We start from the raw sequence: 19,094 nt of genomic DNA, 5'->3' as shown, positions 1-19,094 counted from the left end.
ATCATTTGTGATGCACAAAAATTAGTAAAATTCAAATTTCAGTGTCCATAAATAGTTTTATCGGAAAAAAGGACTTACAACTATTGCTTCTCCCATTGTATAAGCTCTGCAAAGGCACATACTTTTTCTCTTTTGTTCAGCGTAATTACTGACAGCACCTAGGACAGTGCCTGACACATAATTATATTAAGTACTCTATAAATATTTACTGAGTCCCTACATTTTCAAAATCTAGATTTTGAGGGTTGTGTAGGAAGTACCTAATTATTTTAAGAACACGAATTAACTACTATTACAAAAAAAGGAGCACAGACTTTAAAAACAAAATACCTTATTTTATTCATTTATTTCCATGATTTTTAAATGCTTTTTCAAAATCACCTTTTACAGGGGAGAGGTAAAGCTGTCCCAGTTATCAAAAAATTCAAATCTCCCTTTCTTTGGTGAACTGGCCGTCAATGTGCTTTCATCCAGGGTGTCTCCCATGTCCTGGGAAGCACTTCCTGGGTCAAAGGATTCTGCTGCCTGCAGGAGCTCTGTATCACTTCCGTCTTCCTCAAAGGACTTCTGGAATAGGTCATAGATCTTTTGCTGCTTCGGGTCCTTCATCAGAGAAAGAAAAGAAAAAAGATAAAAGGAAGAACCTAGACTCCAACACTGACCCCTCCACTTGGCTGGTGAGAGAACACAATGGTGAGAGATCACATGCTTTACAACATCAGGGAGCTACATGATGGCGAGTGTAGACCATCTCAGGAAACTACTTATCAGGAAAGCAGCCTTACTGCTTTCATGTCTGACATCTAATCTTCTCTGTAGCTCATTAGTTAGGGGGAAAAAAAAAAAAAAAAGAAATGGCTATGAGCAACAGAGCTGCTGCTCTCACATTATAATTTATGTTGGAAATGCTTTCTCCCCTCTAACTTTCCAAATTAGTATTTCAGTACTGAAATAGCTCCAAAGATCTCACTTCCTGCAAAGCCTTTCTCTACTGAAGGGTCATTTATGCTATAATTCGACTTATGCTATAAATCTGTGTGTTCAGCCATGGCTGAAACCTAACTTTCAGCGTGGTTAATAAAACATACACAGACTTAACATATTGGTAAGTAGATACCTGTACCTGTTTCTGATGACCTTAAAGTTACAGATGATCAAAATGCCCGCTGGCTGCATGTGTCCACTGCTGACAATGGTGTAGTGTTAAAACCACACCTGGTGGTTACAACTGCACACACAATGGGCTATCACCCCTCTGCTGATCTCTCCTAAGTCTAAACTCCCAACCCTGACCACTTTTCAATCCAGAGGTAATTTTCAATATCTCCACTGACACCTCACAGTTCCATAAAATGAAACTTGTTTAAAATCAAAACCATCATCCCATGTCTACAAACCAGTTTCTCTTCCCATTAAGCCTATTTTTGATAGTCTACCCACTATCTTAGAGTCTCCCCGCTTGAAGTCACCAGGCTTCCTGAGTCCTTGGTTCATAAGTTTGTTCCTCCCATCAGTTCCCTCCTCTCTACTTCATAGGCACTCTCTTTACTGGGGCCGCATCACTGGGTACCTGGAAGGATTTGCAAGAGCTCAATGGTACTTCCTGCCGCAGGTTTCTTCCCATTTCAATCAGCCCAGGGTCTTTGCCAGGCTGATATTTCTTCCCCAGGCGAATCTTTAATAAGATTTTTTTGTGTGTGATGTCATTGGGATTCCCTGTACCTGATTGAGTCTAAAGTCACTTCCCTGGCTCTTCAGGCCCTTTATATTTAGGTCTCAAACTAAGTGGCCACTGTTTCCTCACTATTCCTTAACAGAAACCCTCCACATCAGTGAAGTGAAGTTCCTTGAAAACAGATCATGGGAGCATGTTATGTAAGAACTCCCAGTCATTCAATTAACCTTCACCCCACATCTCTCAGCCTTTCAGGATCTCAGCCTTTCGGAGTGGGAAGTCATATTAAAGATCATTAAGGTCGACCCCCAAACCATGCACATATCCTCCTCGAGGACATCCTCAGCCTCTTTCTGAACAACTGAGATGTCAAGGAAATGCTGCCTTGCAAGGCAGCCTGGTCCAAGAAGAAATAACTGTTACTGTGCATTTGATTATGAGGATGGCAGCACTCTATGCTAACCTGGAGCATGCATACAAAATCAGAAGCAAGTTCTAAAATCAGATTAATACTTCATTTCCCCTCTCAGAAGGAAGGCTAGCTTAGTGAGATATAAATTCACCTGTTTTTGTCTCCCATATAGGACACAAGACTCTTTTTCTAGTAGTTGATGAAATTTTCAGCCCTATCTTAATAAAAAAATTAATTAATAGTTATTAATCAAAATACTGATGAACCTCATTTATACGATCCTGTACTTGTATTTTAGGCAGAAATTCTTAACTCATTCCAAGTAACTGAGGGAAAGGCCAGGATGAATGAATAAGTTCAAACAAGAATCCTTTAAAAATAAGGGTCTTTCTTTTCAAAGTGCATATAATAAACTTGGCTTTGTTAACATATCTGCTATTCGACTGAATTAGAGTTCTTTTATTTTATTTTAATTTTGACGGCTGGCTGGTACAAAGATCCAAGCCTTTGACCTTGGTGTTACCAACACTGCGCTCTAACCAACTGAGCTGACTGTAGAAAGTTCTTTTAAAAGCTTATAAAGAAGGTTGTTTTAAAATTGGCTTGTTAACTGTATATGTCTAAAAGGATAATCTATATATTTTTTTCTTTTTTTGAATCAAGTGGAGCAGTGGGAGTGGAGAAGTAACAAAGAAATCTGTAACTGGTTGTGATGAATTAGTTGTAAACACCACTGCACTCAGACCGAACTATATAGGCTACATTTAAAAATTTCTGAATCTTATTTATCCCAATAATCACATTAGGAAGAAAGAATTTATTTGCTAAATAAATGTACATGAATGATCAAATCCTCACACTATTAAGTCTTAGTGTCACCTACAAGATTTTGTTGATTTAACTCAATTCTAATGCTCAGCAATTCCACAGGAAGGCGAAGGCACCTTGGTTTCCTGATGAGGCCACCTTTCTGTGTTAGGCTCAAACCTTGCCCAAACCCTCTTGCTAAGGAGTCACACTCCAGGAGGCAGTACCTCCTGAGTTTTCGCCTTCTTTAAGCCTCTCACTTGACTCCCTCATGTTTCATTGAAATGGAGGAAGAAGAGATCATGGCTGTAATAGATCCAGAGTGCAGAGCCTGGGCAGGCATGGTGGGCCCAGGGCTTCCTCTCAGCACCTCTGACAGGGCCCACGTGGTCATGGAAAGATGTTCAGCAGCCTCTTACACTCCTTTGCAATGAGGAGTTGATGTCACAGAAGGAATGCTGGGCGAGGTGAGAAGACTTCTACCTTGGGCTGGATGCACACCCCCTGTGACTCTGTGCAAGTCTTACTGCTCTGACATGTCTCAGTCTACCCCTCTGTAAAATGGGGAGACACTGAGAATAAAAAGAAATAGAGGGAAAATATGCTCTATAAAACCAGTACCATATTCTAAATACTTCCCATCTGCACTGGGGACATGTTCCTGGGGTAGCCCTGCTGTGTGGTCCTCCTATGTCCTTTTCAAAACAATTCACGAGTTGCCACGGGGAGTTTTCTGTCAGTTTCTAATGGCCTGATGGAAGAGGAGGCATTTGGAAGCCTTGGTTTTTTGAGAATCCATGAGAAGAAGGAGTTAATGCCATCATTCCCTATAAAGGGAGGCACACATGGACTGAACTGAGAACAATTGCGGGCCCATTGTTTCCAGCTCTGGGTTTGGGAGGTCCCCAGGAATGATTCATGCCTTCCCACGTAGGACCCAAGGGTTTGGCAGGCAGCTTAGTGCCTCCCTCTGCTCCAGGGGTGAGGAGCCATGTGCTGGCGTTACCTTGTAGAGGTACTCAGTGGCTTCTGTCATTTCTGAGAAATTGCTCTCAGAAAGCCCAGCTTCCCCCAGAACTTTAATCTTCTCTTGAATCAGGGGCCTGTTGGAGAGAAATGCACTGCACTCAGTACAACCTGCACAGAACCAGTGGACTGATTAAAACGAGGCCACCCCCTTGTTCTCGTGGGACAGTGACTTGTTTACTGTTTCAAATCTTTGCCTCTGTTAAGGCACAAACGCCCATCCTGAGATACTTGCCCCCTCTCAGCTTCAAAACAACCTCCAATTTAGGGCTCATAATATCATCAGGTTCAAATTCTTTCTAATGGAAGATGTACAGGAAATATGCTGCCTCATTACAACAAAGTTTTGAATGTGGTGATGTTATGAGCTGCCCAATGAACAAATCCACTAAGCAAACAGAGGGAAGTGGGAGTGACCCACACACTGCTGGGGTAAGACCCCTTAGTCATAAAGCTGGAAACAGAGAGGCCCAGTGGAAACTAAGGCGGTAATCAAAAAACTTAACCTCAGGAAGGGGGATATAGGACTGGCAAGAAGCATTTTGGGAATTTTTGTTTAGGTAATAGACACAACCCCCCAGGGCTCAAAATTTGACCCCAGCTCCGTTCATGAAGCACTACATGGCCCAGGGTGAGCCACCTTCTCCCTGTGGTCCAGCCACAGCACTGTAAGATGCGGCCTCATACCAGCACACATCGGAAAACGGTAAAAGGAGGCTGTCACTGTCCTAACAAGTGTCTTTGCGGCTAGGAACAGAGTGCCTCACAAGCTAAATCCATCACAACCAGTTCCTCTGCCTGTCTCCGACCAGTCGGAAAGGAGCCACATCCTCTTTTCCTAAAAGATTTCCTCATGCACCCTACAAGCCACCAGTGATCGCTAGGGAAGGAGGCTGAATGCAGTCATGATGAACGCGGGAGGGCCTTACATATGGGTCTTCTACATGGGTCCCAGAAGACTTCAGCAAAAGAGGAAGCAGTGAGAGCAAAGAGAACACACCACCAGTGTCCACCTGCTCAACTCCAACTGCCAGGCCACCCAGCCAGGCCATACCAAAGGTAGTCGTCAGCTGTGCCTCTTGCCACAAGGTAGTGAATGCTCACGGAGCTTGTCTGGCCAATGCGGTGCACTCGGTCCTCAGCCTGGATCAGCACCTGTGTGTCCAGGGATCAAAAAATAGCTAGGGGAAGTCCTGAAGCAGCTCCAGCCACCACAGCAAGCAGCCCCTGGTCCCGAGGCCCCCACCACCCTTCCTCCCCCAAACATTTCACTGTCTCTCAGACCTACAAACAACCTGCTATCTGAACAAAACACAGAACCAAACAAAACCCTGGTTGGGGAACCAGACTGTGAAGCAGGATGTCTATGGCTGGTCTTTTAGTGCTGGGGCCGTGCCAGGAGCTGCGCATGGAGAGTGAGCCTAAGCTCTGCCCTCGGGCTGGTGGTGAGCAGCAAGTGATGGAGACCTGCACATTTCGTTTCTCCTCTCTGTGAGATAAGAACATTTGTCTTCTACATACATAAAGCCATCACGTCCAATGGAGAGGCCAGATAGGACTAGGGGATAGGTGGTATGTCTATGAGGTAGTTAAGCCCTCTAATAAATAACTAAAATAAAGAGCATTGTTTTTACCATAAAATGGCTTCAACCTCGAAGTCCACCCATCATTACAGGAGTCACTGGTGTGTGGCCAATGAAAGCCACACTACGGCAGAACATCAGAGGGAAAAGACTTCTTTCCGGAGCTCAGGAGGAAATTTTACGAGTTAGAACAATGCCTTCCATCTGTTGTCACAGCCCTCAGTTGATGAGGTAACACGAGGGGGCACGATGATGATACTCGGGGAACACCCACTGCTGGCCTGTTTCAGGCCCTGTTGGCTAAAGCAGCTCACCGTGAGGGTTATTAACAGGGGCACAGGCTGAAAGCTGGAAGCCTGGGCTGCAACTTGGGGCTGCCACTGCTCCCCTGAAGTTCCAGCCATGCAGTCCTGGGCATCACACGAGCTACCTGTGCCCCAGTTTCCTCATGTGAGAGATGGAGTCTAAGACTCCTTCTAGCCCTCTAAAGCTAACATCTTGCTCTGGGAAGACTGGAGATGATAATCCTACAGGTGGCTGTGAAGACCTAAACACTAGCCAATAGATGTGCTAGTGCAAAAAAGAAGTGAAAACTGACATGTGGACAGTATAAGGAATGCAATAAATGAAACCAGCCCTAGGGAAAGCTCAGAGAAACCCTGTCTTCCCCAACTGGCTCTCGCTCCTTCCTTCCCCCAGCCACGAGCCTGTGCAGGGAATTCAAGTCTTCTGTGTCCCTTACCCCTGGGTTCCAAAACAGCTCAGCAAACACCACCAGGTCAGCCGCAGAGAAGGTGAGGCCCATGTTGGCGGCAGTGATGGACAGGACTGCCACAGCGTGCCCCTCGGACAGCTGGAACTGCTGGCACAGGTCCTCTCGGTCTGCTGAGGAGGTGGCACCATCGATGCGGATGTGCTGCACGTGCTATGGAAGAAAGTGAGGGAATGAGGTGGGCTGTGACAGAGCCCAGGCTTCCAGGCAAGCCACATCCAGCCATGGCCCCAAGACACAATCCTTTCTTTTCTTGCCTTTTTAAAAAATAAATTGAAATTTACACTGAGATAACTATATACTCATATGCCACTGCAAGAAATAATACCGAGAGAGTTCTTGTATGCTGTACCCAGTTCCCCAAAACAGTAACATTTTGTAAAACTACAGCATAATATTACAACCAGGACACGGACTTTGATACAATGATCTTATTCCGATTTCCCCTGTTCCACTGTACTTGTGTGTGGATCCTATACAATTTCACCTCCTGGGTAGGTTTTCCTATATTCACCTCCACACTCAAGATACTGAATTGCTCCAACACCACCAGGATCCTTCTATGGCCCTTTTAGCATCACACTCACCTTCCCCCCACTTTCCCAAGTCCTGAACCCTTGGCAGTCACTAATGGTCCTGCAGTTCTAAAATGTTTCATTTCAAAGATGTTATATAAATTGTACTGGGTATAACCTTTTGGAATGGGCTTTTTTTCACTCAGTGTCACTCTCTGGAGATTCATCTAAGCTTCTGTCTGTATCAATAGTTCATTCCTTTTCACTGCAGAGTAGTATTCCATGGTATGTGCATACCATAGTTCAACCACTCATCTCTGGAAGGACATCTGGGTTGATTCTAATTTTGGGCTACTACAAATAAAACTGGGAACATTTGTGTACAGGTTTTTGTGATGACATAAGTTTTCATTTTTCTGAGGCAATCGCTTAGGACTCAAAAGCTAGATTGTATGGTAATTGAATGTTTAGCGTAGTTATTTTATTTTAAGGGGCATTTATTTATTTTGCCTAATGATAAAGATAAACATTATATGGAAAATAAAAATGTTAGTAATCTTACTAATCTATTTTTTCCTGTCACTCTTTTCTTAATGTGTATGGTATATCTTTTAAATAAAAAGTGTTATATCCTGTTTTTCTCCAATAAATATTATATTGTAGAAAACTAAGTTATTAAAAAGCTTTCTAAAACACGACTTTTAATGGCTATCTTTCATTATGTGGCAATAGCATAAATGAACCATTCCTCTATTTCTGCAGACTTAGGGGGCTTCGATTTTCCCTAAAATGGATGGATTGGCAAATGTCTATTAACAGGTGAATGGATAAAAATGCTGTGGTATTCTCATACAATGGGACATTACTCAGCACCAAAAAAAGTAAACTATTGATACACAAAACAACATGGATGAATCCTAAAACATGTTGAGTAAAATAAAACCAGACCTCAAAAAAAAGAGCATATACCGAATAATTCCACATTTATGTAAAACTAAAAAATGTGAACTAACCCATAGTGACATGCAGGACATCAGTGGTTGCCTCGGGATGGGAGAGTAGGAGGAGGCAGGAGGGATGTGGGGACTGGGGGGTGATGGACATGTTCACTATCTCGATTCTTATCAAATTGAACACTTTATGTGCACCTTATTGCATGGCATTTATACCTCAGTAATGCTATTAAAAACAAAAAATTTTAAAAGATGACTTTGCCAACATTTGGTTATTTCCTTAGACTAGACCTTATTAAAAATCGAAGTACTATGGCAAAAGTGAAAAACTTAATTTAAGGCTCCTGATATTATTGTCAAATTGCTTTCCCATAAATAATACATGAGCACGTCCATCTCAGTGCACTGTTATCAATAGTGAGCACCATACGTTTTTAAAACCTTGGCCGATTTGATGGGGTAAAAAAAAAATCTTGTCCATGTTTCACTTATGTGATTACTAGTGGAACCGAATCTTTTCCTATCTTTTAATTGGCTGTTGGAGTTACTTCTTTGATGAACTATCCATTCACAGACTTTGTCTATTCTTTTGTTCCTACTGGGAATTAGTGTTACCTTTACATGTAAAGGCTATTATTTGTATGTGATATATACAGCAAATAATTCCCTAACTTATTTCCTCATATTAATTTTTTGTTGTTTTCCAAATATTCCTTTATTTTATCTTTAAAAGCATCTTTTAATTTTTCTGATTATAAAAATAATACAGAAAAACTAAAGAAGATAATGGAGACTACTTAGAGATAATTATCATTAATGTTTTGGTGTATATTAATCAGACTTCTTTTCTATGCAAGACAATTTTTAAAAATCATTATACATATAGCTTTTTAACAATATATAATGGACATCTTCCCATATCAACCAGATACCAAAAACATCAATTTTAGAGCTTCCTCAGATTCTTAAAGGGCCCAATGATGTCCAAAAAATTAAGAACCATACATCTACATTATAATTTTTTATGGCTTAATTGACTATAATTTATATAATGATACATCTGTTGATGAACATTTAGGTTTCTAATTATTTGATATTATAAACAGCATGACTAATATCCTTACACATAAATCTTTCTACACTAGTCTATTTCCTTAGGATAAATTCCTGGAAGTGACAGTTTTGAAAAATTAGTGTACACATTATTGCCAACTTGCCCTGCAGAAATGTATCAAACATATAAAAGAACCACAATTTAACCACTGCTTATGTGTATGACAAAATCTGTATTTTTGGGTAATTTAAATCAATTTTTCTTTTGTAATTTCTATTTTTATGCTTAGAATGTTATTCCCCATCCAGCGATACAACTATATGTTCATCTATATTTTCTGCTAATACTTTATTAGAAAAAAGTATCTTTGATTCAGCTGGAATTTAATATAGTAAACAGTCGGGTAGTTTCATTTAACTACGCCTCCCCCCAATTCCTTAGCCAATCACCTAGATTTACTTGTTAAATAAGTTAAACCTGATTTGCGATGAGATCTTGATCATATATTTGTTTTTCATTTATACTAAAGAGCTATCCATTTTACTCCACCTTTCAGGCTATCAGTTCTCGGATCAGCAAGACTGAGTTATAATTACTGGTGTTTTATAATAAATTTTAATATCCAGAGGGACAAGTCTTCCAACATTACACTTCTTTTTCACAGTTGTCTTAGGTCTCTCTCCTGCTTATTGTTTGAGACATCCTTTGGAATAATAGTATAAAGTCCCTTTTAAAAAATTCAATTAGAGTTTTTATTAGAATTGAATTAAACCTACAAATTAATTTGAGAAGAACTGGCACTTTTACACTCTTTAGCCTTTTCTGAGAGAAGCATGGCACAAATCCCTCCAATTCTTCATTAGTTTCTACACTCTTCTTGATGAGATTATTTGGTACTTTTTATTTTTTGTTGTGTGAATCTGATCTTTTTCCCATTACACTTACTAATTAGTTATGGCTGGTACATTAAAAAAAGCAACTTATTTTAGTATATTTATTTGCAATCCAGGCACTCTACTAAACACTTATGCATTCTGGTAGTTTTTCAATTAATTGTCTTGGGTTTCTTAGAAATAGTGACAGCTCTGGTTTCTCCTTGGGGATTTATAGCTTTTAATTTTACTGGATGATTTCCTGTATCACTTTGTATGCAAAAATCAAATGCTGGTGGATTAAAGATCCACTTCTAAAATTTTCAGGCAAAAAATACAGAGTAAAATCTTCATGATTTCCTAAATAGGAAAAGATTCCATAAATCAGTTGCAAAAAGTATACACCACATAGGAAAAAAAGTGATAAACTTGAAATATAATTGACAATTAAAATAAAAACTTAAAAACCTCTATTCAATAGAAACTTAAAGTGAAAAGATAAAAACATAAGTGATAAACAATTTCTAGAATGTATAAAGAATTTTTCTAAATCAGTAAAAAGAAAAACAAGCAAAGGATACAAACAGAATGCTCACAGAAAAGAGTTAAAATGGCCAATAAACACATAAAAGGACACACATTTTACTGGTAGTCAAGAAAATGCAAATTAAAGCAAAAATGAGATAATATTTCACTTCATTATACTGGCAAAAGTAAAAAGCTTGATAATATCAAGTAAGTGTTGCTAAGTACGCAGAGCAGTAGGAATTCTTACACACTGCTGATGGAATCACATATTTGAATAACCACCTTGGAGAGCAATCTGACAATACCCAGTAAAGCTGAAGACGAGCCTATCCAATGAACACGCAAGATCATGGCCGGATATACACGAGCACACATACACAAGGCATATAGAAACACATAGATACAAACATATACACAAATACAAAAATATTCACACAATAGCAAAAACCATAAAATTCAATGTCCATCAACAGGAAAATTGATAAATTATAGTTGAGTCATTCAATGAGATACTATTCAGCATTTAGAGTGAATAAATTACACATGTAATGCTTCATGAAGAAATCTCAGAAACATTGGGGTTTTTTTTGTTTTTTTTTTTTTTGCAGCTGGCCAGTATGGGGATTTGAACCCTTTATGTTGGTGTTAGAACACTGTGCTGTATCCAAAAGAGCAAACCGACCAGCATCAAAAACAATGTCGAGCAAAAAAATAAATTGCAGGACACTTAGACTATCCTACCATGTACGTAAATTTTAAAAAAATATACAAAACAAGACTATATATTTTTTAAGGATACATACTTTAGCATAAAATATGACAATATGGAGGGGAAGGATACATACTAACTTCAAGACTGATATTATCTCTGGGGAGGAAGGAAGGGGAATGGAATTAGAATATTGAGCCTAAGTATTGGGCCTAAGTATTTTATTATTTAAAAAGTAAACTTTAAAATAAGTACAGTGAAACTTTTCATTTATTAAATCTGGGTGGGGGATATATAGGTGTTTGTTGTATATTTCTCTGTACTATTCTGTATTTTTAAATATGAGAGTACCTCAAAACGTTCATGGAAAGATTCATATTACCTTTTAATTTTATTTTTCCATGAATGTTTTGAAGTACCCCCGTATTACATAAATATAAATGATGAAGGAAAACAAAAGACAATTTAAGGCCCTGTATTTAACCAAAAATAAAAAGGGAGTGAAAATACAATGTGTTTAGTTTTAATGAACAACCTTCTAGATATTTTTCACTTGATCTCATGAGAGCCATAAAACTCTGTACCGAAGTCTGCACACTGTCATGTGCAATTAATAAAGGTACTTTGATGGGAAGGAGGAGGAACAAAAGGAAGGAAAAGAGGAGGGCATTCATACAAATACTTGTCTCCACACAAGAGAATGATTTTTGCTATCTCCTCTCTTGCCAATTTTGTAATTATTTATGTAGAATAATGGAAGAGCCATTGGCAGAAGTTCTTAAAGCAAGATTCCTGGGATATCTGTTTAGAGTACTGGGGAAGTTAAAATCATGTGGCTGGGGAAATATTTTGAGCCCACTGTGGTTCTACAAGCAAGAAGAACCCTTCTTCAGAAAGTCTCCAGCAATGTTTCTGGAAGCTATCATCTTACTTTATTGCTCAGATCTGACCTAAGTCTGCTCAGTACAACTTGGGACATAATAAAAGCACCTGTGTTGAATTTCAAAGGGAGCTCACCTTTCTCTCAAGCTCTTTAGTAATTGCATCCAGAACCATCTTATGATGCGCAAACACTAGAAACTTCTCTCTTCCACTTTCCAGAAGGTCCAGGATATATTCACTGCATTGGACAATGACAACAAAACGGATTAACACATACTCATCCAGTTGAGGTTAATTACTGAAAAGTGTCTACATCTGCAGCAGACACCTTCCGGGCACCTGCCCTCCCCAGCCCATTCACTCCCTTCTCTGAGAGCTGACCTCTCCCCCTTTCCCTCACAGCACGTCATGTGAATAGAAGCAGCAAAATTAGGAGCTGTGGGGAAGCCATCTTCTGCCACGTGCAGAAAGAGTTCTATATTTTTTAGTCATGTGGCATACACAAATAAGTTGAAGTATCCTTAGGTTTTATGTGTCTCTGATACGTTACTGAAACATTCTTATTACTTGGGATCATAAAAGATAAATAAGCTTTCACTTTAGTTGCTCCTATCATTATAATGTGTTTTCAATACCAATTGAAGTGTCTATCTAGATCTAAAAACACGTAGGTAAGGGGTTAAGGAATTCCTGGCAGTACCCAGATTCCTGAAGACTTAATATCAAGACTTCAGTAATAATATTGAAAAAGACACTCAGAGAAGACTCTCTAGTTCCCTCCCACTTTGACCTCAAGCGACAGGCCAACAGTTAAGTCAGTGGTAACTGAACTCTTTTCCGAGGCAAACAAATATGGAAGAAAGGGTCTCATTTATTTGGTCTCCCTTTAACTTACCTCTGTACTCCATCGAAGTGTTTTTTCTTAACTTCCTACCTCTTACTTTTAGCCCTGGCCTTAAAGGAAGGCAGCTACCCGCAAGGAGCAGTCGGGTGGGAGGTGGGAGTTGCCCAGTCAGCAGATCTTTGCAGCTCTCCCCGCCCCCAGTCCATTAGCACCCTGCAGAGGGTTCACAATCCCAAAGAACCAGTAAGCCTAAGGGCTGGCCAGTTAACTCAGTTGGTTAGTGTACAGTATTATAACACCAAGGTCAAGGATTCAGATCCCTGTAAGGCCCTGTACAGAGTAACTGCTACATGGGGCAATGGGAAAATGAGCTCCATGGGACACAAGAGACAGTCACCCAGCCTGAGGCCATTCCCAGACACGGGTGTGTCTGGGCAGAGAGTGGACAATGCTTCCCTAAAGAAGGACAAATCTCAGGTGTTGGAAAGGTAAGTAGACTGTCCTCTAAACTCCTAAGAATTATTTTCAAACAGCATTATGACCGACCAAAGAACCAGATTTGAGTTCAATTTGTGAACTGTTGTACTAATAAAATCTACTTTAATTATTTTGAGAGACATAAAATTTGCTATGATATAAGCAAAAAGTTTATTGCTACAGCATCAAAAAGTCACAAGGCCACAAAATCAACTTAGTGAGCTCATAAAAATCACAGGCATCAGTTTTCTTAATGTGCCTTTCTTTTCTACATCTCAGACATGGCTTTACTGTTCTACCCTTCTGCAAGTCCCTAAATTACCAGGGTGGAAATATCTGCCTACCACAACAACCTCGGCTTTTATATTAAAAGATGCCCATTAAGATGAAAACAAACAAACAGCAGCAAAAAAGGGGGGGAAAAAAACAACTGGCAGAGGAAATTGGGGTTTTTAAGATTTACAATCTAATTTTCACTTATTAGCTGAGTGACTCTGAGGCCCAGAGATCTACAGGAGATTTACTCTGCATTTTAAAAAATGGGGCCAATATGACTTATTTCACTGATCTCACAAAGGTGCTGTAAATGTGAAATGAGTTAACAGACATAAAAATTGTTCAGAAACTATAAAGCACTATACAATTTATCACAGGATTTTGGAAAAGTATGTGTAATGTATGACCAAAGTTTATTTATGAGGTGGCAAAATGGTTAGACTTAAAATTTCTAAGGGAAATGGGTGGTTCTGGGCCTATCACCTGAAGAGAGAGGTACCCCATGGACCCTGAACTTTACAGCCCATTGAGTGAGGAATTGAGGGACGTAACTCACACCCTGGCCATCTGGTAGTCAGCAGCTGCACGTGAGAAATGGGTCGGTGGGGGCAATTCAGATTAGTTTCTGAGAGAGAAGTTTCCAGGCGATAAAAACATAACCTGGAGTTCATTAGTCCCGTAACAGTGTCATAAATGCTAAGAGCAGTGCCCAGAGAGAGGAGGAGAGCTGGCCTATAGCCAGCAGCCTTTCTGGGGGCACCACAGATGTGAGTGACACCCGGAACTCTCTCTCTTCCCACAGTTAAGGGTGCGAGAGGAAGAGGTCAGCGGCTCGGGATCTCTCTGGGGGCTGAGAGACAGGGTGTGTGTTTCTCAATTTATCTCCAGGCCATGGTCCCCACAGCCTCTCTGGCACCACTCAACCTACACAAAGTTCATTTTCATTGTAGTTTAATCACTTGGACCATTATCCTGACAGAGTCTCACATGAATGTTAAACAATAAAAAATTTGGCAAAGTGCATATCATTAGAATTGTTTCAAGTTTCTACCACTATTTGAACATGAGTGGGCTTTTTTTTCCTTTAAAAAAAAATCTCAATTGTCTGCCTTTCTTAAAGTCAGTGAATAATTCTAAGAATAGAAATTATTATGTCAGATTTAGTTTATCAGGTAGAAAGAAAACTAATTTGACAATGGCCACATGCCTCTATCTTTTGAACAAATTTTGACATTCATCTTTTTATTTAGGTAAATAATGGCTGAAATTTCATGTCTTTGGAGAAGACCAGAGTAACTCCATACAGTAGCTTCTCCCTCTAATTGTTTCCCTAAAGGCAAGAGAACACAGTTCACACAGCAAGAGGAAAACTCTTCCCAGTAGTGTTTGGGTCAACCCCATCCTCCTTTTAAGTAGCAGAAGCTCCAGCCCCCTTGGGTTAAGATGCACTGTCTTAGGAATGCCAAGACCATCCTGGTAGTGGCTCCAGTTACAGACCAACTTACACCTTGTGGGTGATGAAGCCACAGTGCCCTAAAGTTTATTTCCAAGGCAGCTAGAGTTCTTATCTCTGATCATTCCTTAGACAGCAGTAAAGTCATTCTGGCAGACTAAGGTAATGATTGGTTTTTGTTTGTTTTTTAAAATGAGTGCAAGAGAGGTTTACACTTGGTGATCACTTACATGGCAGATGGGATTTTGGCTTCAGCTGTTCTGTTGAAGAAGACAATGAGGGCTTCTTTCTGCTGCCTTTTCTGTTGAAAGAGAAGTCAGGAGATTAAAGTCTCCCACTCTGAGAACTCTGGGATAAGCTGACCTAATTATCGCTACAGCGAGTTTATCTCTGAAAGATAGAAATCTTAACCACCAATTATCAGAATCAGGAGACCCCGGGGTTGACACTAACCCACTCATTTGCTTTGGCCAAGTCATAGGAACCTTTCTCAGAGACAGAACTACAGCTGCTCTGACACTCTCCGAGAACTGTTGCAAGAATCAATGAGGAGGCACTTCTAGCACGGCCTCCCCATACATTCCAAACCCCTGTGATCAACTGAAATGCAGCTTTGGCCAAGCACGCCTGTTGACCCTGGGCTAACCCTTTCAGGAATAATGTGGAAACTGGTTGCAAAAGCCTTTAAGATACACCCAAACCCTATATTCAAGCAACTTACTCCTTAAAATTCATTCTCATGATATAATCAGATGTATACAAGTTCATATATAAGCTACTTTTCCTATGTAGTATTATTCAGAATAGTGAGCAATTGAAAATAACTTAAAGGTCCAACTAAAAATAATTGGAAAAATTATAATATGGCCATGTGAGAAAACTATGCAGTATCTAAATACTGTGCTTTTCTTTTCATTTTTCTTTTCTTTCTTTCTTATCTAATACTGTTTTCAAAGAACATTTAACATGAAAAAGTCCTCATTATACATTTGTAAACTCTTTTCTTCCCCACTCGATTTATATCTATATAGTCCCAATTTTGCTTTAAAAAAAAATATTTCTTATTACATACATAATATATACTATTTTTTATATAAATATATATTTATATAGAGACATATAAAATATATTTTAAAGCAAAATAAACATACATAAATATTACAGAAAAATACCCAAATGATATATGCTAAAATTATGTGAGGAAAAGATGATTCTTTTCTACAGTATAGTAATAAAAATAACAACTAACACTCATAGTCCATTTATTATGGGCCAGGCAGTGGTTTCAGAACTATATATACATTAACTCATTTAATAATGAACAATTATTATATATGAATAATTTCCATAAGGAAAGTACTATTATCACCATTGTATAGGTGAAGAAAGTGAGGCAAAAAAAAGTAAAGAAATCTTACTTGTCCCACTGCCACTAAATGGCAGAACCAGAATTTGTAGCACTTACAAGTGCTGAAGCTCAAACATCTGGGCTTGGACCTTGATGGTGAGAATGAAATGACCGAATACACACATAAAGCACCATGCCCGGTAAGTAGCAAGTGTTCAATTAGCGTTACTTATTATAAGTACTTTTCTTATTTTTCAGATGTTATACAATAGACATCTGCTGTATTTTTAATATGGGAGAAATTCATAGTTTCATCTAAGGAAAAAACCTCCCCAAACTGGGTAGACATAATACTATCTATTAATGATCTTACTTCTTTCACCAGCTACAGGCCAGGAAATTTTAAATAACCGGCATCCTTTGTTCCTGTCTCCTAGACTTTTATTAAATTAGATCCACTGGAGTTTTAAATTTTATTTTTCTATGTTGGAAATTTGAATGGATTGTCAAACGGCAGAAAAGTGAACTGATATTGTCACCAGGAAGTCTGCATGGACTTGTCCCATTTTTCTGCTCCTGGTCTTGCTGATCAAAAAATGGCTTTAGACAAAAGATGATTACAGTCAGCTTTTCTTAGCCTGTGAAGAGATATCTATTATTTCAGCTGAAACATGAGAAAAAGCTTTCATTATACATTCTATTTTATAAACTAGCTGCTTCACTTTGCTTCCGTGATTTAAAGCTTTTTAAAAAAAGTATTCCTCCAGATGGAAAGGTGTGAAAGAACAAAGAGAGAATCAATTCTTGACAGGCGGCAGTGCTTGCCTGGAACCACCACAATGTGCAAAATTACAAGGAAACTTGGGGCTAAAAAGTAACCACAAAAGCGTGCGCGCGCGCGCGCGCGCGAGAGAGAGAGAGAGAGAGAGAGAGAGAGAGAGAGAGAGTGTGTGTGGGGGGGTGTGGGGCGTCCTACAGATTCATAAGGCCTCTTTATTTGACTAAAACCATGAAAACATAATTCTCCATTTTAACTTTCAACTCAGGATTTCAGAGCCGATCATGTTTGGAATGGATGTCAATGGTCATCCAGTCTGACCCCCAGTTGATGCTGGCTCCCCTTCCTGAAGTAAGTTAGAACAATGCTCCTGATGAGATCCAAGGTGTAATATATGCACCAAATGGCTTTAGAAGTAGAAAGGTCTTCATGGTCCAGAGCACAAAGCACGTGAAATATTCATTTTCTACTTGGATTTTCCATTACAAAAATGAATTTACATTAAAGAACACAAAAGGGCACCAAGTTCTCAAGGCCTTATTATCTTATTATCTAAAAGATCTAGTATCTGGCTTTGGCATCACACCAAAGGTAATCTGTATCAACTCAATTTCTATCTTTCAGAGATAAACTCTTAATTTTCCTAGGACTCCAAGGCAGCAGAAAGCAACTCTCAAGTGTGGGACTGAGAAGAGCTCTGAGCTCTTTCTCAGCTGGATTCCTGAAGAATTTCACTGCAACTTAGGCTTCATCATCATAATCTACCAAACAGTAAGACTCTGGGGTATTTAGGAAGCAAAGAGGATAATCACACAACAGGTAGGACTCTGGGCAACTGGCACTACCCTTATGTACTTTTCGATCATCAAAGCAGGTCGTGGCTCCCTCTAGATAAGAAAATACCAAAATATCCTTAAAAATTTAAGGGATTTTAGCTACCTAAAGTTATAAAATACTCAACATTCCTAATTTCTATGGCTCATCCTAATCAATTTCCTAAAAATTTCAATAAACTCAGAAATCAAACTTTTAGGATACATCTAAAATTTTCTCTGGAAAGAGGCACTCACCTAAGTTGAAGAACTGTGCAAGTTGGTAGAAGTTTAAAAAATGCTTTCACACTTTTCTGCACTAAGAACAAAATTCTTGCTCCTTCTATTTCTTTCTTCCTTTTTCTTTTTGGCCACAGTACACAATTCACGGTTGCCTCTTGGCCAGTAAATGTGACTTCCCTCCTCAATTCACATGCCCACAAATGGCTTTTTCAGTTGTCTACACTGGCTGATTTCAGATTGGTTCAGGAGGTAGACCAGGTACAGGCGAGGGTGTTATCTGGAGCATCCCACGAAATACTGATAAACTAACTTCCAGCTCACACATACGAGAAACAACTTTACTAGCAAAAAACCAGCATTTTATAAATATTCAGCTCTCTGCATCTAAAAATATCGCATGTCTGAATTTTTTTCCCACTAATATTTGCTGGACTTGTTCATTGGTTTTTTTTATCTGGTGACATTCACTAGCAGATAAAAGTCAGCAGATATTAAAGTTTTAAGAAAAAGTGATAAGAAAAAACTTAAAATTGACAAAACATTTTCACTCATTGAATTTTTATTCAATGACCACCAAGGTTGATTTTAGCAACAGAGTATCCTCGTTCTGCTCATGGTTCCACTAAGATATAATTTGAGAACACTGGTCCATGCATCCACATCAATGTTGTTGAACTTTCGTCAAAGAGATTATACCTGTTCATTTCCTCCAGACCATCCAGATTGTTACATATTATATAGCAAAAATTAAATACAGCTCAACAATTTACCAGTGCATCCTCTATCTTACCCTGTTTCTTAAAAGTTACCAGCTAGTCTTGCTCATCACGTGGTAAAATAACATTAAAAACATCATGCATACTGTCTCTTGTCATTCTTATCTGTTTTGTAATCTCCCTCTGGGATTACAAAAACAAATGAGGCTGAGATCTCATCTATATCTAAGTTTCTTTATATGGGGTAATATCAAACCCAGATAATGCTTTATGATAATGTCAAAAAATATAAATGACTGTTATTTTCTTGGCAATGAAAATTAGAAGGCTTTATCCCAAAAGGATGGAAATGGAGCTCG

The 19,094-nt window shown here is 39.1% G+C and overlaps 1 protein-coding gene across 3 annotated transcripts in view; it reads right to left on the bottom strand.

Moving 5' to 3' along the window:
• Positions 1-314: 314 nt before the first annotated feature.
• The window catches only part of SMARCAL1 (SWI/SNF related, matrix associated, actin dependent regulator of chromatin, subfamily a like 1), a 61,115-nt gene continuing 42,335 nt past the window's right edge, over positions 315-19,094 (bottom strand). For all 3 annotated transcript variants that reach the window (XM_063095223.1, XM_063095238.1, XM_063095230.1), the window contains 6 exons: positions 15,069-15,139; positions 11,924-12,026; positions 6,246-6,428; positions 4,975-5,075; positions 3,901-3,997; positions 315-603 (listed from right to left, as the gene is read on the bottom strand). In XM_063095223.1, the coding sequence (XP_062951293.1) occupies positions 385-603; positions 3,901-3,997; positions 4,975-5,075; positions 6,246-6,428; positions 11,924-12,026; positions 15,069-15,139 (774 nt within the window). In that variant the 3' untranslated portion in view covers positions 315-384. The remainder of the gene's footprint in view (positions 604-3,900; positions 3,998-4,974; positions 5,076-6,245; positions 6,429-11,923; positions 12,027-15,068; positions 15,140-19,094) is intronic.

This window comes from Cynocephalus volans, chromosome 1 (genome assembly GCF_027409185.1).
Source record: "Cynocephalus volans isolate mCynVol1 chromosome 1, mCynVol1.pri, whole genome shotgun sequence".
Classification (NCBI taxonomy): domain Eukaryota; kingdom Metazoa; phylum Chordata; class Mammalia; order Dermoptera; family Cynocephalidae; genus Cynocephalus; species Cynocephalus volans.
The sequence above is the reverse complement of the archived record's forward strand: the minus strand, read 5'-3'. Positions and strand labels throughout refer to the sequence as shown.